The 24,790-nt window shown below is 34.8% G+C and overlaps 1 protein-coding gene across 1 annotated transcript in view; it reads left to right on the forward strand.

Moving 5' to 3' along the window:
* The window catches only part of LOC143233215 (protein turtle-like), a 266,135-nt gene that overhangs the window by 240,521 nt on the left and 824 nt on the right, over positions 1 to 24,790 (forward strand). Inside the window, exons 6-11 of the mRNA XM_076469189.1 lie at positions 4,301 to 4,585; positions 6,626 to 6,741; positions 12,158 to 12,311; positions 12,518 to 12,629; positions 22,331 to 22,509; positions 23,447 to 23,524. Coding sequence (XP_076325304.1) covers positions 4,301 to 4,585; positions 6,626 to 6,741; positions 12,158 to 12,311; positions 12,518 to 12,629; positions 22,331 to 22,509; positions 23,447 to 23,524 — 924 coding nt within the window. The remainder of the gene's footprint in view (positions 1 to 4,300; positions 4,586 to 6,625; positions 6,742 to 12,157; positions 12,312 to 12,517; positions 12,630 to 22,330; positions 22,510 to 23,446; positions 23,525 to 24,790) is intronic.

Here is a 24,790-nt window from a genome sequence, read left to right on the forward strand (position 1 = left end):
GCTGACTTCAGAGGCTGAGGGTGAGACCGATCAATGGTCTTGCACATCGGGGCCAATGGCCTTAGCAGTCACTGGAATTTATAGTTAGGACTTGTCAACTCATGTTGACAGAAAGTCTTCACATGGTGAGAAAAAGACTCTGAAAGAGCTTTCTGCACTCTCAGAGTAGAAATGAAATGAAGAACAGTAGAATATGTGCATGATGGAGCAGGGGACAACATATTTTGAGTTTCTAGATAATAAATATTATTTACAGTGTTTAAGCATTGTACCTCTTTTTCTTCCTTCCACTAAAGACAAGAAAGAATAAGATAGATGGAAAAACATCTCAATTGACGTAGTGAGGGTCTAGTTGACACTTGTAGGCTGCCACAATGAGCACATATTAAGGAACTACGACACGATACATTTGAATGTCTCACTCATTAACACTGGAAACATCTGAGAGGGTTTGGAATATGTGGCCATACCTTACAGTTAAGATAATCTACCTACACAAAGGCACATGGACATGATGATGTAAATGTCAAAATCAGACATTATAGACCGAATAATTCCTTCTTTATAAGACATGTCTGAAACTGCTAAAACTCTTTGGCTGGAGAAACCAGCGAGAATCTCAGACTGGAGGTATGTTTCCTCTCAATGATAACTTAACAAGAAGAGTTTAAAAAGTATGGAAGTAACTCAATATATAACTCCAATTGTCATCAAATTCAAGAAAGGTTCAATGAAATTCATAGGTGTAGATTGTTCCACTAACGTGTCTTCAGAATGGATAACTTTATTGACTTTGGAGAGCCAATAAGTCCCTCTAAAACCCTTATAAATGAAAAATGGAAACATTTGCCCTAAGAATTTGTCATACAAAAAATAAAAATCGAGGTACTGGAACTAACTTCGATGGTGATTTTATAACATAGTTATCTACGCGTTGCTTTTTACCTATTAGCTTTTTTAATATTTTATTTTTATCTTAATTCGGGGAATTCGTGAGAAAACTAAAATTATTTCGTACTCATCATGAAGTCCCACAAGGGGATGCTTTACAATGCCAGGGATTTCTGAACACTATACCTAAACATCAGCATCAGATACAATATCCACAACACCCGTTGAAAACGCCCAACAGTGGTACTCAGTTGACCCTAGCCTAACAGAACCTGCCAAGTGATGATGGAAGAGTCACCCAAAAACTATCGGTCTGCATGAATTTAAGGCCAAAGTGGTGTGTTGTGCAGTGCCACAGACACCATTTAACCAGTAGGATTCCCTCACGGAAGAGGTCATGGGTAACCATGCACAGCAAACTCGTGGTTGAATATTCAAGTTTCTGAAAAGATAAACTGAAGAAACATAACCTTCCCTGGGAGGTACCTTCACATCGAGTACAAATCTGCCTTGAGAGATTATATTAGGAATGAAAAATAAAAAGATTGATGCATTACATCAGACTAGTAGTGATGGTTGATTACCGTAATACAAACATAAGAAGACAGGTAAAGTCGTATCATAAATGTAGAATACCTTTAAGAACTTAGGTTATGGAGATAATCCATAATTTTTACAGCCACATTCTATGAATTTTTCATTAAGAAAAATATTTATATAACCGAAGTTAAAGGTTATTCTATAGATGTGTTTGTGGTGGTATATTTATACAGCATTTGATAGAAAGTGAGTATATACTAGGTTTGTTTCATTCTTCCAATTACAATAAGCCAATTACAACTGATCTGATAGAGAAAGTAAGATATTTGCCACACAATATGTAACTAGTTATTTTCATATTGTACAAAAGTTGGATATTTACTGCAGCTTTCTAAGTTAACTGATCCAAAAATTATTATAAATTTTTCTGAAGAACGCCAAGTTTGTTTGTTTGTTTTTTGGAATTTCGCACAAAGCAACTCGAGGGCTATCTGTGCTAGCCGTCCCTAATTTAGCAGTGTAAGACTAGAGGGAAGGCAGCTAGTCATCACCACCCACCGCCAACTCTTGGGCTGCTCTTTTACCAACGAATAGTGGGATTGACCGTCACATTATAACGCCCCCACGGCTGGGAGGGCGAGCATATTTTGGCGCGACTCAGAACGCCAAGATAATAACGTTTGGAACGCACTTTTCCTTCTCATGCATAAGCAAGATACCCCTATACGTAAGTATTATACGTACCTTAAAACGGTTCAAAAATTTTGAACACCACATTTATAAGTGTTTGTTCTTTTGGTTTTTTAATTTGGCGCAAAGCTCCTCGAGGGTTATCTGCACTAGCCGTCCCTAATTTACCAGTGCAAGACTAGAGAAAATGCAACTAGTCATCACCACCCACCACCAACACTTGGACTACTCTTTTACCAACGAATAGTGGGATTGAAAGTCACGCTATAATGCCCCGACGGCTGAAAGGGCGAGTATGTGTGGTGAGACGGGATGCGAATCCGCGACCCTCAGATTACGAGTCGCACACATTAACCCACCTGGTCATGCGGGGCCAAAATTTATAACAAATTGTTAATTTTATTAATTTGAAAAACACACATTTGGCTTAAGAATGAGTTAAATAATATAGATATTTCATAACGTAAAAAATAATTTAAAGGGATTTAAATATTTACTCTTTGTATATGTTTTTTATAGCGAAGCCACATCGGGATATCTGCTGAGTCAACGGAGGGGAATCGAACCTCTGATTTTAGCGTTGTAAATACGTAGACTTACCGCTGTACTGGCGGTGTACTTTACGCTTTCTACACAGTAAATAATGATTTCACATATATGTTATGAGTATGTCATCTAAAATGTAAAATACAACAAATAGTTCTTTGAACGGCCCCCTTCCAGTATAGTGGTATGTCAACAGATTTACAACGCTAAAATCAGGGGTTCGATTACCTTCGGTGGGCTCAGCAGATAGTCCGATGTGGCTTTGCTATAAGAAAACACATACATACTCTTTGAACCAGAACAAAGATCATTCGTGTAAAGGATTTTTAACCGACTTTTTCTGAATAACTCAGGGTACATTACCTAAACCCTTAAAAACGTTCACCGACGTAACAGAGGAGCGAAATAATTTTTCTAGTTTTCATATACTCGATTGAATCCCTAAGGTTATGATTGCTTATTTTAGAACAATATCATATTGGGGTATCTGTTGTGTCCCTCGCGAGGAATCAAAACCCAAATATTACCGCTCTCAGTTATTAAAATTACCATCATCTATTACAGTTAATTCCGAAAAATATTAAAATTATCTTAAATGTGATACCTCTGATTAAGAAATGTGTTTCACATTTATTGTGTTAAATGTAACAACAAGTGAACAACACCTTCACACGAATCCAATTGAAAAAGGAACAGTAACCCTAAAACACACAATAATGCAAAATGAAATCCATAAAGTTAGGATATGGTTTGTTTTTGTTTGTTTTTTTAATTTCACGCAATGCTACACGAGGGCTATCTGCACTAACCGTTTCTAATTTTGCAGTGTAAGACTTAAAGGAAGGTAGCTAGTCATCACCACCCACCGCCAGTTCTTAGGTTACTCTTTTACCAACAAATAGTGGGATTGAGCGTCATATTATAACGCCTCCACGGCTGATAGGGCGAGCATGTTTGGTGAGACAGGGGGGATTAGAAAAATCACAGCAAGTCAGTGTGATGAGTTTGTATAAGTAAATCAAGTTCTTAAATGTTTTGTACCAAATAACTCTGTATTATCTAAGTCTGAAACCATATATTCTAAGTTTGACCAGAATTAAACATTTCTATATTTTGTATAGTAGAAGCATTCAGTAGCGATATACGTTGTAAGTCTCTCGTTGCCCCATGGCCACGTCAGGTGCCACCTCACATCAAACATACTCGCCCTTTCAGCCGTCCAGGCGTTATAATGTGACAGTTAATCCCACTATTCGTTGGTAAAAAGAGTAGCACAAGAGTTGGCGGTGGGTATTGATGAGAAGGAGTCTTTCCTCCTGTCTTAAACTGCTAAATTAGGAACGGCTAGCGCAGATATCCCTTGTGTAGCTGTGCGCAAAATAAAAAAACCAAAAACAAATGAACGAAATAGACTCATAGCTACGAAACGTTTTATTGGTTGGTGTATATTGGTTTCTTCGCTTATTTCCCTACAGTTCTGTGTTTGATGGCATAAGATTAAACAATGAAAATTTCTAAGTGAGTCAAGTGATTTTTTTCTGTAAATAAATCACTTTATGAGATTGTTTAAAGTTAACTTTATCCAAATTCCACGTAATCATTTCTTGCAATTTTTATATTGTTCCTTTTACAGATCCTGCAAGAGTAACCTATTCTCCGACGATACAGTATCTTCCTCTGGGATTATCTGGAGTTATTCGTTGTTATGTGAAGGCTAGTCCCCCATTTATTCATATCAAGTGGAGTAAAGACAATCGTCCTTTCGATCCAAAAGCCCATCATGGAGTCTTCAGTTTAAGGAACGGATCACTCCAGATTCAGAGAGTGGTCTCCGAACATCAAGGCTGGTACATCTGTACACCATATAATCTGTATGGCACAGCTGGCAAATCAAATAGGATGGAAATATTAGTCCGAGGTAAAATAGTTCGGTGCTTTAGGTTTGTTTTTGTGTGCACGTGATATATCAAAGGTTGAAAATATTTCAACTTGCCCTGTTATAGCGCAGACATAATTCCTGAAATCATATTTTAATGGAAACTGCATCATTCTTAACTTAGTTTACTTTAGATCTGTGCTATTTCTTAAGCTTTATTTAGTTATATTACATTTGGAAAAACACAAATAAATGTTTATAATATATTATGCTAAGTGTTATTCACGCAACCTACGAAGATTATTAGAAAATACCCACAGTCACCACTTATGAGTTTTCATGTGTATTAATAATTGGATATTATTAACACTTGAACTTGATTTAGAACTGTACATTAAATGTAGTAATGGTTCGGCATGCAGCATCATGTTAGTAAAATATTTACATTAAAAATTATTTAAGAACATAATCAGGTTAGTAAGAACGTGATTAAAGATTAATTATTATTCATGAAAGTTCGCTGCGAGTTACATCGCTTGCTTCAATAGATTGTAACACAATTAAATCAGTAACACAATTAAAGTACAACACGAATGTGTTCTAATAATTTTCGTGTTATAACGAAAAACCCTTATAATCCACGAAGTACGAAATGGTATTACAGAAACAGTGTCCAAAGTTGTATCTGTGTAATAACGAAATATCTCGTGTTTTATGGCTCACTATAATTTGTCGTAAAAACATTTCAAAGATTTTCTATTAGCAGTTAAACAAACTGAGACCTTAAAGCTGATTAATAAATGCTTAATAGGAATATCTTAACATTTTTAGTATCAGTTCCTAGTATATTAGCGTTAAGCTTGAAGGCATATAATTCTAGCATTGAGTGTTTTACGCTTAAAAGCAACTAAAAGAATTCTGTTATCATTGGATAGAAAATCTATGTTTTGAGACAAAGTTCAAAACCTATAATAATAACCTAGAAATGTATTACATAGAAAAAGAAACGAAAAAAATCTTCGAATTTTTTAAAACATGAATAATATAAATCACAAAGAAAAGTATTATTTTTTATCAAGTTGGGTTACACTCCTTGCACTAGTTTTTAACCATTAGTTTAATTTAAAGTATAAAAGAGTTTAGTATTTTACATTTTCTATTAAAAATAAAGTATCCCTTGTCTATATTATTGTTTCACACAACCCACATAGTTACATATATTTGATACACGCTACCTACAGAGTTCTATATCATTGTTTCACACAATCCACAGAGTTATATCTTTGTTACAAACAAACCATATCATTGTTTCACACAATACACAGTTATATATGTTCGTCACACACAACCCACAGAGCTCCATATCATTGTTCCACACAATCTCCAGAACCCCAACATTTTCCTATTGGTTATCCACTTTAGATACTAATATTACTGTAGAATACTAATATTAGAATACTGTAAGATACTAATATTACTGTAGAATAATAATATTAGAATACTGTAAGATACCAATATTACTGTAGAATACTAATATTAGAATACTGTAAGATACTAATATTACTGTTGAATACTAATATTAGAATACTGTAAGATACTAATATTACTGTAGAATACTAATATTAGAATACTGTAAGGTACAAACATTACTGTAGAATACTAATATTAGAATACTGTAATACTGTAGAATACTGTAAGATGCTAATATTACTGTTGAATACTAATATTAGAATACTGTAAGATACTAATATTACTGTAGAATACTAATATTAGAATACTGTAAAATAATAATATTACTGTAGAATACTAATATTAGAATACTGTAAGATACTAATATTACTAATACTGTAGAATACTAATATTACTAATACAGTAGAATACTAATATTAGAATACTGTAAGATACTAATATTACTAATACTGTAGAATACTTATATTACTAATACTGTAAGATACTAATATTACTAATACTGTAGAATACTAATATTACTAATACTGTAGAATACTAATATTAGAATACTGTAATACTGTAGAATACTGTAAGATTCGTGTTGTCTTCAACGTGTCTACATTTTTTTCACAGATCCTCCAATGTTTACAGTGAAGCCAAGACAGCAGTACCAGCGACGTGTTAACAGTGAGGTCACTATGCCTTGTGATGGTATAGGACAACCAAAACCAGTAATAAAATGGAGAAGAGTGAGTGGTCAAAGTGGCCCTATCAGGTTTATTAGATAATCCAAAAATAGGTTGTGATCAAGATGGTGTTTTCAATGGACTAACGTTACATAACATTAAACTGTGATGTAAAACTAAAATTCTAATGGCATTAATTAATTAATTATTGATTTCTGTTCTTCTGCATACTATTTTATAGAGAAAATTAAATATAATGTTCGGTTTTAAAACCAAAAATCATTACAGTTTAGTGCTTTAATTAAATTAACATTCAATACTTAGTTTAACACGACACTCCTAGAAAAAAGTATGTAATGAAAAATCCCTTCAAACGCTAAGTAAATCGATTATTTTACATATGATAATAATATGGTACTTTGTCATATGAGACAATAGTAATATAGACCGATTTCCTGTTCAGTTTTACTGACTATATGTACCTAGTTTAAACTTTCTCCTAAATTCAAAGGTAAGATCATGCACTTGATATTAATGTGACTTAGGTTAGGTGTTGATAAAGAATTACATATTTCCTTAAGAATGCGCTCAATTGATGGCCAGCCCAACATGGCCAGGTGGGTAAAGCACTCGACACGTAATATGAGGTGGCGGGTCACACCAAACATGGCAGCCCTTTCAGCCATGGGAGCATTATAAAATGACAGGCAACCCCAGTATTAGTTGGTAAAAGAGTAGCCCAAGAATTAACGGTAAGTGGTGATGATATTTGCCTTCCCTCTATTTTTACACTGCTAAATTAGAGATAGCTAGCGCAGATAACTCTCGAGTAGCTTTGCGCAAAATTCAAAAACAAACAAACAAACAAACTTATGGGATATTCCGAACCAGTTTTTGCTCAATGGCGCCAGGTATGGCCAGATGGTTAAGGCACTCGACTCGTTATCCGAGGTCGCGGATTTGATCCCCGTCGCACTAAACATGCTCGCCCTTTCAGCCATGGGGGCATTAGAATATGACGGGCAACCCCAGTATTAGTTGGTAAATTAGTAGCCCAAGAATTGGCGGTGGGTGGTGATGACTAGCTGCCTTCCCTTTAGTCTTACACTGCTAAATTAAGGACGGCTAGTGCAGATAGCCCTCGAGTAACTTTGCGCAAAATTCAAAACAAGTTTGTTTGTTGAGGGTTACCTTACTAGCAGTCCCTAATTTTGCAGTGTAAAACTAGAGGGAAGGCAACTAGTCATCAGCACCCATCGCCAACTCTTGGGCTATTCTTTTAACAACGAATAGTGGGATTGACCGTCACATTATAACGCCCCTATGGCTGAAAGGGCGAGCATGTTGGGCGCGACTGGGATGCGAACCCGCGACCCTCAGATTACGGGCCAAATTCAAGACAAATCAAACCACTGATGGCAGCCAGCTTTACAGGTAATTGAAGTTTAAAGCCGTGGATAATATAACTGTCATTAGGATGGTAGCTTCACTTGATGATTCATTAAGAAATTCGATCAGTTACAACGTGTTGTCTGATAGATATTCCTATTAATTTAGAGGTTTTATATATTTTCCAACATAACTCGTTATTGAAAAGTGTTTATAACACTTACAACTTCAAATGTTAAATTTTTCTTTGGTCTTTGACATTTGAAATATTAACTTAGTTTACTTCGAATAAACGTGCCACTTACTTTTTGTCCTATTTTCACAAAATAATTCGAAGTTCCCATTCTTAATGTTAGTAACGGTGGTTTAGCTGTTATATCTTTATAGTGCAAAGTACTATGCATCTTTCTTATTCTCGGCACGGGAAATGCGCCTTATTTAATGTAATAAAAAGCTTTCATTGCTATCTACATGATAAATGCACCTATGTTTTATACGGTGTTTCAAACAGCCCTTCTTATCTTCCTGAACTTATGGTTTTCTGTCACTTGCAGAAAACAGAATATTTAGAAGATATATATGTATATTTGATTCCCTATTCTAATCGTTCATATCAGGGTTGAAGTCGGCTATTCGTTAACCTCCGTAAACTCCTCGGAACGTTTACTCGTTATTGAAATCGGCTATTCGTTAACCTCCGTAAATCCCCTCGGAACGTTTTCTCGTTAAGATAAATGACGTCACTTTAACTGACGGTAAAACCTATAGTGAAAGTTAAGCACACTGTTTGTTTATAATGAAGACAAAGCTACACAATGGGCTATCTGTGTTCTGCCCACACGAGTATCAAACCGAATTTTATATTGTTGTAAGCTCGCAGACTTGCCGCATTGCCACTGGGGCCTGAAGTTAATCATTGTACAAGTTAGAAACATCAACTCTTACTGTCTCTACGTTAATTTTAACCTCTAATATCTTAATCAACGTCACGAGGTAAGTAATAGTTAATTACAACCACACATGGAATTTATAAAAAAAACAACAAGTAATTATAAAAATTAAACTCTTAAATCTCTATCTAAATACACCCCCTGCTCTCTCTCTCTCTCTCTGGTGTTATGGAATATATATTTTGTATACTCAGGAGGGTCAGACTTCTTCCTCCTTCCATTACATTGTTGGAATTGACTGATTAATATGTAATAATATCAACTTTAAACTGGTCCTTTTCAGGTCAATGTCCATTTATATTTTTCTTTCATTTTTTTAAGTCTAGTACGTAGGTGGCTGTTTTATTTTATTAATTATTATTATTTAAATATGATTTTATCTTAAAGATCGGATGTACAATTTTAACGGGAAGAGGTGTTGGAAGCAATAGCACTCTGGATATTGATGTGTAATACTGTGAATTTATCCATGTTTAACAGTGTTCGTGATGTATGTTAACATTTGTGGTAGGTATTTTTCGATGTGGCCCGGCGTGGTTAAGCGTGTTAAGACATGCGACTCCTAATCTGAGGGTTGCGGGTTCGCATCCCCGTCGCGCCAAACATGCTCACCCTTTCAGTCGTAGGGGCGTCCTTGTGTGACGGTCAATTCCACTATTCGTTGGTAAAAGAGTAGCCCGAGAGTCGGCGGTGAAAATTAGGGACGGCTAGCACAGATAGCCCTTAAGTAACTTTGTGCGAAATTCAAAAACAAACAAACAATTTTTCCAGGATTTTCATAAATATTTTAATGATTATATCTGTTAGTTTGTTTTCATTATTTGGATTTGTGTATTCTGTCAATGTTTCAGAAAAGGTAGAAGTAATGGCATTGATTAGTGTGTTTTCAATATTCATAGGTGTTGTTTTGTGTGTGGCTTCAGTTGTTTTAGGTAAGGCTCCATTACTTGTTGATGGGTTTTCCTGCATGAATGATGTTTTCTTGACTACTGAAGCATATGAGTTTGTTTGTGTTTTGTGGTGTTTGAATACTAGTTGATTTTGATTGTTCTTGAATTTTGTTTGTTTGTGGCTTGTTCATGTTTGGATTTTTAAGTTCGTACAAGTGTGCCTTAATAGATTTGTATTTTTGGCATCTTTTATAATTTGCCGTGTGTTCTTCCCCAAATTGCAGCATTTAGGTTTGGGGTTTAGTTTGGTACATTGTGATATGTGGTGATTTTCTCCACAGCCTACACAGCGCGCAGTTGCTTGACATGCTGCTGCTACATGTTCAAACCTTTGGCATTGGTAACACTGTGTGACAACCACTGATAGTGATTTAGTTTGTTCTACTGTGTATTTGTGATACCATTATTCATTAGCTGGGTTATGTCTTGAGTATTTTCCGTAACTACTTTAATTAGATTAGTTGGTTTTTTTAGTTATATCAGAAATTATTCGTTCCACTGAAACGTGTTTCATGTTTAGTTCATCCTTAATGTCGTCTATGTCGATAGAGTGGTGCAACCCCCTGATTACAAAAAAAATGTGTGTTGGCCTAGCTCCAGGTAAGTGTATAGTTATGTTTCCTGTTTTAAAAGTGTCTGAGAGCCATTCTTTCAGTAATCTATTTAAGTCATCGGGTTCCTGTCCTTGAACGAGGTCCCCGCTGCGAGACAGAAGGTTAATATTAGTTTTATGTTTACACCTGAATGTTTCCCTTGTTAGTTGTGGCTAGTTGTAATTTCTGGGTATGCCTAGTATGATAATGGCGATTTTTGGTAATTTAAATACATTTTTTGTGTGTTTCTGTATTTGTTGGTGTTTGTTTTTCTTGTTTTTTTCTGACTTCTAGTCTTCACTAGTGTGAAGCCTTCGTCGTCAGAATTTGTTTCGTCTGGTTCCGAATTTGTGTTTGTTTCAATATCCAGAGTGAGGTTTTTGACATTTATGCTACTAGTTGTTAGTTTTTCATTGTGTAACAATCTAGCCTCAGCTTTACTGCCGACAGCAGTTGAGTTTATATTTTCTTCAGTTATTTTATATATATTTTTCTTTTTTTTCCTAGCTTTAATTTGAGTAACATCCACTGGGGAGGCTATAGTTTTTAGTTCTATTAGTGTTTTAAACTTATATTTTCATTTTCAATTTGGCCACATACATTAGACTTACTTTTTGTTGAACACTGACCTAGGACTTCCATTTTCGACGCCATTACAACGTTCAATTTGCCGGTCTTCTTCGGCATTTCGGCCGGTATGGCTCTCAGCTTCCAATGGTGAGTAGCTCAGATAAAAGTATATTAAATGCTAGGTTCTCGGAAAACTTACTCGTCACTCAATTTTCCGTTATAGATTTGCAAAGATAAAATACGTCTGTCTTCATTCACTCTCGCCAACAAACTCCGTCCTCTGCTGGTACAACGGTGTGGTTTGTTTTGAATATCGCGCAAAGCTACATGAAGACTATCTGCACTAGCCGTCCCTAATTTAGCAGTGTAAGACTAGAGGGAAGGTAGCTAGTCATCACCACCAACGGTCAACTCTTGGGCTATTCTTTTGCCAACGATAAGTGGGATTGACTGTAACTATATAGCTCCCCAACGGCTAAAAGGGCGAGCAGGTTTGGTGCGACGGGGAGAGTACAGCGGTAAGTCTACGCATTTACAACGTTAAGATCAGGGATTCCATCCCCTTCGGTGGACTCAGCAGATAGCCTAATGTGGCTTTGCTATAAAAATACACTATCTAAATATACTTTTAAATAAACATTGCTGTTGAATGATATAATAAGAATGGTTTTCGAATTATAACCAGTATTTCCAAATATATAATGAACTTGACTCTCTACTGTAAAGTAATAAAAGCAAAAAGAGGGATTACTTTACAAGTGATAGCCCTTGTACTATATCTTAAAATTCTACTCATGTAAAATGCTTTTAGTGCAACCCTTGATAAATCTTCTTCAAAATGATTTTTATTTCTTTTTCTACACCAAGAAATTCCTCTATAATGTAAAGTAATGTTTAGTTATCTTTCTTTATGTGGGCTATTTTCCAAGCTTTCTTGTCAACAAATACTCCTAAAGACACAGACTATTATTGTTTTCTCCAGTTTGTTTTATATCTAAAAGAAAATGCATTAATAAATATTTTGCAGGCGGATGGTAGGCAACTTTCCAAAGACCGCAGCACTCAGCGTTATGGAAACCTAACAATACGGACGTTGAGGAAGGAGGACCATGGTTGTTACGAATGCATTCTTGAGAATGACGTTGCTACACTTGTTACAAGTACACTACTTATTGTTGAAGGTAAATCCTTTCATTTTACGTTTGTGTTCAGTCGTGTTCATTTGGCACTTAAGCTCACCAATTCAAAGTCGAACACTTCAAAGCACATAATTTAACATGTACAGGATTTGCTTGTTCCTTCCCGTTAAATTTCAACAGTGAGTTAACTGATGTGTTTCTTTTAACGGATTTAGTTAATTTTTAACCCAAGTTTTCATATTTTCCAGGAACTACCCCGCACGCGCCAACCAATGTCTCCATCAAAACCAGTGCTTTCTCAGCAACATTGAACTGGCTTCCTGCATACGACGGAAATTACCCACAGTCTTACGTCATATGGTCAGTAATGTTTAATCCATGTTATTTTGAAATGATCGTAACTTTATTTTTTTATCGTATAATAAGCTCGCATTGGAATATTTATTAAAATAGAAAGTACTGTAATAGCGTCAGTAGTTATATATTCTACAATTCAAACACAACTTAAAAAAGAGACGGGAGACAAATCAAGAACCACAATGACTTTTAATACTTGTATGTATCTTGTATGTATTTTGTATTATCTTGTATCTATCTTGTATGTATTTTGTATGTATCTTGTATGTATTTTGTGTGTATCTTGTATGTATCTTGTATGTATTTTGTATGTATCTTGTATGTATTTTGTATGTATCTTGTGTGTATCTTGTATGTATTTTGTATGTATCTTGTGTGTATCTTGTATGTATTTTGTATGTATCTTGTATGTATTTTGTATACAAATACGTTTTTCACAGTTTTATGTCAAAATAATGTTTAAAGTAATCTCTTTGTTTGGTTAGACATAGCACAGAAGTTTTCTTCACTTTAAAGTAATATCTTTGTTTGGTGAGACATAGCACAGAAGTTTTCTTCACTTTAAAGTAATCTCTTTGTTTGGTGAGACATAGCACAGAAGTTTTCTTCACTTTAAAGTAATCTCTTTGTTTGGTAAGACATAGCACAGAAGTTTTCTTCACCTTTCGATGAAATTTATTGTAGCATTGAATAGGTTTGATAGCAATCGCTGGACAATGGCCAGTTGAAAGCTACAGTTTTGAACTGTATAAGTTGTATAGCATTCTAGTATTAAAGGACAAAAGCATATGAGAAAGAATTTTTTCACTATATGATATACATTTTTTTTACATTTTATTCTGTTAACCGTATCCCAAAAATATTGAAATTCCACAGTATCCTCAGAAAACTGTTTTTAATTCTACCCAAAGCCATCTTTGTATTCCACTTTCAATCATAATCCGATTAGGTAGATATACCGTATATACTGGTCTCAGTATCGTCAGCAGTGTTCCTTAGTCTATTCCTTCCATATGAATGCTTACTTACTCTAAGTGCATACAACACGCCATTGTTTGTATATATGAGAGACTCAAACATTCCATATTAACGGTTACTTACTCTGAGTGCGTGCAATACGCTACTGTTTCCATATATGAACATTTTACTTGAAACATGGAACCGACCATTTCTTTCATAATGCACGTCCATAGAAGCTGGTTCTTCTGTGTATATACGTGACTGAAAAAACTCGAACTTTTTTATAACTTGATTATTTCTTTATTTCAGAAATTGAATTGAATTTTGAGTACACAATATGTTTAATACGATGTTTTAGTTTTCATAGGAACAATTCCACAATACACACAGTGTCTCAACGTAATCCTATGCTTTTTCGGCAATAGTGAGTTAAGTTTCTGCATACGAAGGAAATCATCCACATTTTTGTGTAGTATGGCCGGTATTGTTTAATCTAGAGAACTTTGAAAATTTTATTTTAGCTTTACTCGTTACAGTACTGGTACTGGTGGATTTGTTTGTCCTATTTCAGGCAATACAAACTCAGTGTCGATGTTCTTCTGAGAACTGTGGAAAGTTCAAACGTAATCGGCCAGGCATGGCCAGGTGGTTAGGGCGATCGACACGCAATCTAAGGGTCGAGGATCTCAATCTGCTAAACACCAAACAGGCTTGCCCTTTCGGTCGTGGAGGCGAAATAATGTGACGGTGAATCCCACCATTAGTTGTAAAGGGTGGCGTGAGAGTTGGCAATGAGTAGTGAAGATAAATTAGGAACGGCTAACACAAATAACCCTCGTGTAGCTTTTCGAGAAATTCGAAACAAACAAACAAATGAATAACAGTTCACACATTTTTTTTTTTTATTTCAAAAATAATGGTAGCTGGATATTTACATCAAGGTCTTGAAGGATGTTCTTTGTGTACCTAACTCATTTATCAATAACTGTCGTGTCATGTTGTAGTATCCATGCGTAAATGTTTTGAGCATCATTGTGAAATATATGAGAAGTAAATTTTGAATTTCGTCCATCAGCAAGAAACGGACCAAAGATTGACAAAGTGTACTTCTTAATAGATACAATTATCACTGATTGGACAAGTGTCTACTTCTGATGTTTACTGTAAATTTGCCTTTAGAATTCATACTAGCTACATTTCTTTTAACACATAAGCGAGCCATCTAAAAGTAGAATTACAAAATTACTATTTCTACTGCGCAAAAACTTTTCGCAACAATTTTGCAATTTTTTCCTGCCGAAAACCCTCCACCCAACCTGAATGGTGTTGTTAAATATCAGTTCTCAGTGGCTGGTATGCCTTAATTCAAGATATACACAAAAGATAGCAACCAAAAATGACGAACAAAATTTATACCAAAATGTGTTGGACATTACAGCATACAGAATGACCAAAAGAGACATCATATACGCTTGCAAAGTTTTACCATGGGTAGTTCTATCAGAAAAAAAAAATTTAGAAACCAGTAATCAAATCAAAACTTAGTCAGTACACTCAGAGTATTCGCCAACGGTTAGTTTGTGTGATGGATAATGGTCTAATCTATCTCATTGTTTGCTGACGTACTTGTGTTTTCAGAAAGATAAGTGAAATTCATTCAGATGAAATTATATGACATTTCAATTTTACACGTATCATTGACAATAGTTGAAAACAAACTACTTTTTGCCCACGACATCTGTAGTAGCGCTGTGATGAAATAGGCTACATAAAAAAAACAAAAAAAACGCCAAATATCTAAACAAATCACGTAACAAACAGGATATAAAGATACGAAATCGACAGATAGGTCGAAAAGCTAACATCACTTAGCGGGAAAACATCCTACAACAGAACAATACTAAAGTTTCAATGAAAAATTATCTTATTATTACCAATAACTATGATCTCAGAAAAATATTTTTTTTTTATTATTTGCTTGTTTATTTCATGTACTACCAACCCTAATGTTTCTAAAAAAATACTATTTATTTAAATATTTTTCCATACTTGCTTATGTAAATTTAATATTTTAAATACAACCTCATTTTCAATCAGTCCTCAGGTGTCAACTTTATTTTACTTAAATACTTAAGAACAGTTTTATTTATTTATTTATTTTGACCATTTCTAAAACAAAAGATACCTAACATCTTTTAAACAGAACTGTCGTCGTCTGCTAAATTTTACCGGAAGAGAAACAAGCATTGAAAACTACACAAAACGTTTTCTGGAAGACCAGATGGCTTTCATTATATTACTCAATTCCATTTATATATCATTCGTTCCAGTACATGACCATTTCCAGTTTGCCTTTAAAGAAGACAGGTCCACCTTTCAATAGCAGTCAATGTTTATATGTTGTGTATCAAGACATCTTAAACCTACGTGTTTTTATAAATCATGAAAGTAATACCGTACCAAAACGGATACTTAGATTCATTTGTCAAGAAGACAAAAACTCTTGTTTGTTTTTGAATTTCGCAGAAAGCTACTCGAGGGCTATCTGTGTTAGCCGTCCCTAATTTAGTAGTTTAAGACTAGAGCGAAGGCAGCTAGTCATCACCACCCACCGCTAACTTGTGGGTTACTCATTTATCAACGAATAGTAGGATTTATCGTCACATTATAACGCCCCCACGGCTAAAAGGACGAGCATGTTTGGCGCGACGGGGATTCGAACCCGCGACTTTCGGATTACGAGTCCCACACCTTAACACGCATGGCTATGCCGACGGAACTTTCTAATCACTGTAATATTAGAGCTTTGTCAGCTTTCTATTTATCAGCTTACTATTTATTGGTGATTCTATAATGGCAACTTTGCTGGCTCAACGGTAAGTCTGAAGGATATTACGAAAAATTCGGGTTTCGATACCCGCGTTTGACAGAATACACAGTTCACTGTTTAGCCTTGTGCCAAACAATAAAGATAAACAAATCGAAGTTCATTCTGGAGCACTAGAAAGGAAATTTTATATTCGTAAAATACAAAACACCAGCTCAGTATTTGGTGAAATAAATAGGTTTTAAAGTAAGGTATGTTCAACCGAGTTGTTCTTAACACCGTGTAAAATTTAGTTTATACCTTGCACGAAACGGTGAGAACCAATAACACATGGAGAAACATTTTTTTGGTGTTAATTTCCAGGAACTGACAAACCTTCCTTCAGAAAAATAAAATTATAAAGAAGAAATGAGAACTTCTAAATATTCCGGCTATCAAAAGAAAAACTCGCTTTGATCATTAATAGTACACTCAAAGAAAAAGTTGACTTCTGAAAGCTATTGACGAACTAGGCTCTCAGTTCGATTATGCATATCTTGCTAATTACGAAAACACTGATAAATCTAATTAATTTAATTATTAGTGAGAGGGGTATATACAAAAAGGAATAATAATTGAATATCTCGCTCACTATTTTAGGAACTCAACAAAGTTATGGAAATGTAAGTGAAACTAAAAGAACAAATAAGAAAATAGCTGAAAAACAACTACATAACGGATTGAAAACAGTCCACAAAATTTCACGTAGTTTAGGTTGTGGTTGGTTGTGCGGAAATATAGGTGCACATTGAAAAGAGATAATATATATATTTATAATCAATAACGCCGCGAAGCAATTTCTTCTATTTGTTCTCTTGATTAAATTACTAGTTTTTGAATTTGAGATATTTATGCTTTAAGTTTTGGTCTTAAGGTTAAGCTTTATCCTTATACTTTTAGAATAAGATATTGTACAGAAACAAGGAAATCAGTTTCTTCGAAAGTTTATTTGTCTTTCAGAGTATTCTAAAAGAGCGGGAACTAGTTTCTCAATTTTTCTACTAATGTTTTATTCTAAGCGTTTTGTTACATTAATTTAATATAAGTTAACTTAATGTGCTGACTGTGCATAGCACGATATTGTGCACTTACACTTCAATCATTTTCAAGGTTTAAATGTTTTTGTGTGTGCTCATTAAGATTGATAATTATAGCAATAAAAACCGTTCATGAACCTTGAATAAAACCCGTTCATGAACCTAGATCAAAGTGACATTTAATGTATTACTGTAGCAGGTGGGAGACAGAATCAGTTATCTTAAGCTGCTTTTACTAAAATTGCCTCACATTAAGAACAAACAAAAGATTAATAACTGAAAGGATAGGTCATTTAAGGGCTGAAAAATGGCCACAGTAAATGTCATTAGTTTTCCGTTATATCTAGATGACAAAAATGGGGATTTTCGATAAGTCCTAGACTATTATAATTATATACTCGGTGTTTTCAGTAGACGAAGGATCACTCTATTCCTGACAGTGAGAATTATTTAATTAATCCAAACTATCTATTCTTAATATGCTCAGGTCTTATATAAATATCTGTAATTTTATTATTGTGTTCAAGCACAGTCTAATACGATAAAAGTTCGTAAAATGCAAATCCGTTTTTTCTGTCTTCTTTTTAATTGGTGCATTAAAATAAGAGGTGTGTAAAAAGTAGCATTTCACATCTTTCTTTTGTCTTCTACAACTCAGTAACCAAGAAAGACTTCTTTCAATAGTCGTCAAATGGACTGGACGATGAGCGACAAACATTTATTTGATTCAATTTAGTCTTTATTTTATTATGAACTTGTTTTTCTTTAAAGAAAAGGAATGAAAAAACACTCTAGATGAAAAAGATACTTACCACGTAGAGAAATAAAGTTTGGTATGTTTTAAATTTCGCGCAAAGCTACACGAGGGCTATTTGCGCTAGCCATCCCTAATTTAGCAGTGTCAGATTATAGGGAAGGCAGCTAGTCATCATCACCCACAGCCAACTCTTGGGCTATTTTTTTTACCAACGAATAGTGGGATTGACCATCACATTATAACGCCCTTACGGCTGAAAGAGCGAGCATGTTTGGTGCGACGGGGATTCGAACCAGTGATTCTCAGATTACGAGTCGAATGCCTTAACCACCTGGCCATGCCGGGCCAAGAAAGACAAAGGCGGATATACAGACAATATAAAATATTGTCATTACAATCTGAAGCTAAAAGTAAACAATTACAATTTCTCATAGGACAACATTAGCAACAAGATCTCACTCTACAAAAGATGTGAAGTACAAACTGAAAAGAAGGCACGACATTTCTTGGGGAAATTAATATTATCAATTACTGTGTCATGCTGTTGAAACTTGCAAGTGGTGGTGAATTTAATACTTATCAGTGTTGGAGAATGTATTGAAAATAACTTTAACTCTAAAAGAGTCTTGGTGGACTCTATAATTTCATATAGGAGTTAACTAAACTGAAAGTACTCCAAATCGTGCAGCTGATCGTAATATTAAAATGAAAAGTTAACACACTACATGTAAACGCATACGTCAGAGACTCTCAGATGAAGACAGAAGAAATGGATTATTCAGACCTCAGGACTCTCCTGGCCAGCAACAGAGGGAAATGATGGAGACGTCAAGTGTTTTAATAAAGATGTGTTGTGAGATGATTAACAAAATATAACACCCAAGAAATGTACTACTACAGAGTTTATGACATTCATAAAGGTTCATGATTCGACAGCGTTACGTATAACATGACAATGATGGTACTGAGCAAAACATGTGTTTAGAACAATCTGAAAGACTTTGTTATGACTAAGCGTGGTTCATGAAACATCTACGAAAACAGTGACGCCAGCAACTTAATAAAGATAAACAGGAAACTGTAGAAACATAGGAAAGAATGACAAACTTTAAAAGACTCTAATGTGTAGAATAAAACATTAAGAAAGAGAAACATAGATGGAGCTAGCTGCAAGACGACCATCAAGGAAATGTCGGGACATACAATGACCATTAAAATAAAATAAAAAATTACATCATACCATGGTGCTAAACTGAATCAAAAACGCTTTAAAAATAAAAGAAATGGTTGTCCGTTGCCATTAAAGTGGATGAAAAAACACGTTTAGTGAATGTGAGAAGCTGACCCAATATAGAGTACTGTCGACAGAAGCTGTCTAGTGTAGTCAAGAGTAGATGGCATAAGAAATAATGATATAGAGTTGAAATAAAAAATTTCGTTCAAGAGATTTGCAGAAAACGCTGGTGAGGCTGATTGAGCTAATAACAGTCAGTAAAAAGAAGAATGGCGGATGTCTTCCAGGAGAACAGGATGTGAACTGGCTGAAGGGAAAATTTGAACTATGTTTCTATAACAGGAAGTTCTTAGGACTAAGTTGAATATGATTATATTTGATGCCATCCATACCGTAGGTTGTAACAGTGTTGCCCTTCGAAACAACTCGCACATTATAAACAGTGACGAGCTCATTTAGAGAAGATTCCTGAAACTATAATATGTTCATATTACATGGAGTATAAACGTACTGATGTATGTCTGATGAAGATTAACAGTAATAACTGATATCAGCCATGACAACGTCACCTGATAATGGGTGGTCTATATAGTGGAAGAAGTCGTGAGTTAAAGGAACCCCTAATCAAAGATAAACAATAAACAACGTGGGAACATGTGAGAAAACGATCTTTACAGATAAGAAATGCCAATCTAGAAATGTAATCAGCCAGGAAAATGGATCTGAGTGCATATAGCAACATCACTTCTATCAAGTCCAGTAGAGTGGTCAATGATAGGTGTATATGGACAGCTCTTTCTTCTGTAAATGTTTTAGAAAGTTTTTCCAAGAAGAACACTTTCATAGCTACCTACTTGAAGGAGCAGTTACAAAAGTGATGGGCCTGGCACGGCCGGATGGTTACGGCGCTCGACTAGTAATCTCAGAGTCGCGAGTTCGAATCCCCGTCGCACCAAACATGCTCGCTCTATCAGTCGTGGGGGTGTTATAAAATGACGGTCAATCCCACTATTCGTTAGCAAAAGAGTAGTTTAAGAGTTGGCTGTGGGTTGTGATGATTAGCCGCCTTACCTCTAGTCTTACACTGCTAAATTATGGACGCCTAGCGCAGATAGCCCTAGTGTAGCTTTGCGCGAAATTCAAAACAAACTAAACCAATACAAAAGTGGTTAATTTCTGAGTAAATATAAGGATGTTGTCTTGATTACAGAGATTCTAAAAAGGCAGAAATATAGTTTGTTTAGCCATGAATAAACAACCGGTATATTTAGTTCAAAAACTTATTTTTCTGCACAACGAATACCACACGAGGGCTATTTGCGCTAGCCGTTCCTAATTTAGACAGTGTAAAACTCTTTTACCAACGACTAGTGGGATTGACCGTCACATTATAACGCCTTTACGACTCAAAGGGTGAGCACGTTTAGCGTGACGGGAATTGAAACCCGAGACCCTCGTATTGCTCCCTAACCACCTGGTCATGCCAGACACTTTACGAACAGCAAAAAATCTCTGTTGTAAGAGAGTAAGTGAGAGACTTGAATTTCGAATATGAAATGTACAAGTTAATTAAAAGAAATGTGACAAAAATATCAATGCAAACTATGTAGATTTGCCATAAATATTTGGTCTGATGGTTTACAAGAATATTCAGCTATGGGAGTATAAATTGTAACTTTGTTTAGAAAACTTCTCTTTCTCATCTATTAAGCAGAAGGCTACGTAGAGAGCTATCTGTGCTCTGCCCGCGAAGGGTATCTAAACCCGATTTCTAGAAGTCTCAGAATAAAAAAATTAACAGTTATGCTATTGAATAAAATTTTCGTAACGACTTCCAGTGATACTTATAAATATTTTCGGGGAGACATGACTTCCTACTCACAGCATACTATTTTGTTTTTTCTTCATAAACTAACGCCCTCTCTTCTAGTGACTTTTACCTACCCCCTAGTGTTACTTTCCCATGTTCCTAAAGTGCTTTACTAAATACATTAAAACACTTTTGAAATATTTTTTGTCTCTTATCGTCCAGCTCAGTTTACGTGTTTTAAGCAGTTACTCTGGAGAGCAAAGTATAGAGCTGAAATGCAGCGTTAACACACATCTGATAGGGCTCTCTGGCATGGGCAGGTGGTTAGGGCTATCGACTCCTAATCTCAGGGGCGCAAGTATGAATCCCCGTCGCACCAAACATGCTCGCCCTTTCAGCCGTGGGGGCGTTATAATGTGACGGTCAATTCCATTATTCATTGATAAAGGAGTAGCCCAAGAGTGGGTGGTGATGACTATCTGTCTCCCCTCTAGTCTTACACTGTTAAACTACGGACGACTAGCGCAGATAGTTTTCGTGTAGTTTTGCGCGAAATTCAAAACAAACAAACAAACAAAACCTCCGATATGGAATCCGAAATCAGGAAAAATCTGAAAGAATATAAAACAGCAACAAAGGAAAACTGGTGTTTATAAAAAAAATATAAAAAACAGGAACAAAGGAAAACTGGTGTTTATGAAAAAATATAAAAACAGCAACAACGGAAAACGGGTGTTCATAATAAATATAAAAAACAGCAATAAAGGAAAACTGGTGTTTATAGCAAATATAAAAAACAGAAACAAAGGAAAACTGGTGTTTATAAAAAATATAAAAACAGCAACAAAGGAAAACTGGTGTTTGTAAAAAAGTAAATCTGGTGTTTATAAAAAAGTTTGATCTGTTAAATTCCAACCTTTCCCAACATTTGATCTGTAATTAATAATCAATATATTGTAATCAATAATTTTTATTGTTTTTTTTGTATATTTATAAGAACCTCAAATACTTTTGAAAATAATAAAAGAATTAAATGTCAGGTATCGTCTGGTGGAACAAGCTGACAATCCTTGGAGAACCATGCGAGTGGAAACAGATGAATCCACAACATTCACTATCTACAACCTTCAACCTAATTCACAGTATGAGTTTCGAATCCTTTCGCGTAACAGCTTAGGAGATGGAATGTTCAGCCCAACAGTTAATACTAAAACTGCACGTAAGTTCTATTCGTAAAAAAAACAAAAAAACGGGGAAGGAATATCTTTTATGAACACCTAAGACCGGTTTAATAACGTACATGTGTCAGGTTATGGATGTTTTATAGAGTTAAGTTCTAAAGATTGGTCCGGTTTAATATCGTATATGGGACAAATTATGGACGTTTTATAGAGTTAACTACTACAGATTGGACCGGTTTAATAACGTATATGGGTCAAATTATGGACGTTTTATAGAGTTAACTACTACAGATTGGACCGGTTTAATAACGTATATGGGTCAAGTTATGGAAGTTTTATAGAGTTAACTACTACAGATTGGACCGGTTTAATATCGTATATGGGTCAAATTATGGAAGTTTTATAGAGTTAACTACTACAGATTGGTCCGGTTTAATAACGTACATGGGTCAAATTATGGACGTTTTATAGAGTTAAGTTCTAAAGATTGGTCCGGTTTAATAACGTATATGGGTCAAATTATGGACGTTTTATAGAGTTAAGTTCTAAAGATTGGTCCTGTTTAATAACGTATATGGGTCAAATTATGGACGTTTTATAGAGTTAAGTTCTAAAGATTGGACCGGTTTAATAACGTATATGGGTCAAATTATGGACGTTTTATAGAGTTAAGTTCTAAAGATTCGACCGGTTTAATAACATACATGTGTCAGGTTATGGACGTTTTATAGAGTTAACTTCTAAAGATTGGAGTTATACAATAAATGTACTACATTATTAGAAAAAATCTCTTGTTTGTGATATCAGTTTTATGAAATAACCAGAAAACTGTAATTACACGAAGGAGCTCTATACGGGATTGTACTGAAAACACCTGATCTATAAAGAGCCTTAATTATGTATCATTTTAGTTACGCATTTGAAAATAATTTATATACATGTATCATGACTATACTGGCGATGTATTTCTTATAGTTTGGGATTTCCTTGGACGCGTATATCCCACTGATGCTTACGGTGCCACGTATATCCCTACAGTACAGAAGCCATCTGGTGAGTTTTCTTAACTATTGAATTTACTTGGAGTATATTTTCTAAAACAAACTTAACGTATTCCTCCATTACAAAATCCTAGGCATTAAACGCCATGGTGTTGACTATGCATGTTTTACATTCTGTGTTTTTGCGTTTATCATATCCATCATTTGTTTCATACGAGATAAAATTAAACACAAATAAGATAAGTTGCTCAGTGTTCTAATTAGGCCAGTTTTGTACTTCATGACGATAAACCCACTTCAAGTCAAAACGCTGTTCTCTGCTTTATTAATAAAAAGTTTTAATACCCATACCAGCCATTCTGAGATACAATGGTTTTTCTCAACGTTTTAAACAAAATTAGCACAGAAAATTTGCCTGTAACTAAAACTGTACTTTGTAACTACAAATCATTTTAAGCACCTAGATTTCTGAGCTCAACATGGTTGTTTGTTTGAGTTAGATGAGAAGCCACTGAATAGTGTGATAAGAACTGGAATTTCAACCTAAGAAGTTTCCTCTTATAATCAGTTTCTATTTTGGACATCAATCTAACTAGACATTAGTGCTTAGTTCGTTGTGACTTGCTTTTGGTGTAGAATTAGCGATAGATTTAGTTTTAATAGATAAAAATAGACCCGAGGCTTCAAATTATAACTCTGATGAATTAACGAATTATCTAAAATTTTCTACTAATTACTTAAGCAGTACTTAAAACATGCTAAGAATATTTCTAACAATCAGTTTAACAAAATAAACATTACTATCATATCCATAAACTACTGTCAAACAAATTAAGTGTGGACTTTCTAATAATGTTGTATTCATATTTATATAAGAATCACATAAACAGAAATCATATTCTTGATGAAGAGAAACCCGCTTAAAGTATCTCGAGACATTAAAACTTTTATTAAAATAAAGTACAGAACAACGTTTTGACCTTCTTAGGTCATCTTCAGGTTAACGTCGTTCTCTATTTTATTTAAAAAAAATAATTAATACCCATACCAGCCGTCTTGAGTTACAAATAGCATATTATTTGTCCGTTTAGTCGTAGATTAAGAAACAGTTTTTAATATCCACTAAATGTGGATTCATGTTAGTTTTGAATGAGAGGTCCGATGTATATGTTTCAGCTGTGTCTTAATTTGTCTTGGCAGATTCTCATTACAAGTTTAGTTTTATTTAGCATATAATTTTAATGTTATTATTCAACAAAAGTACTGAAAATAAGAACTCCAATCTAATCCGATATTTTACTGTAAAAGGATATACAAG

Source organism: Tachypleus tridentatus, chromosome 1, assembly GCF_004210375.1.
Source record: "Tachypleus tridentatus isolate NWPU-2018 chromosome 1, ASM421037v1, whole genome shotgun sequence".
Lineage (NCBI taxonomy): Eukaryota > Metazoa > Arthropoda > Merostomata > Xiphosura > Limulidae > Tachypleus > Tachypleus tridentatus.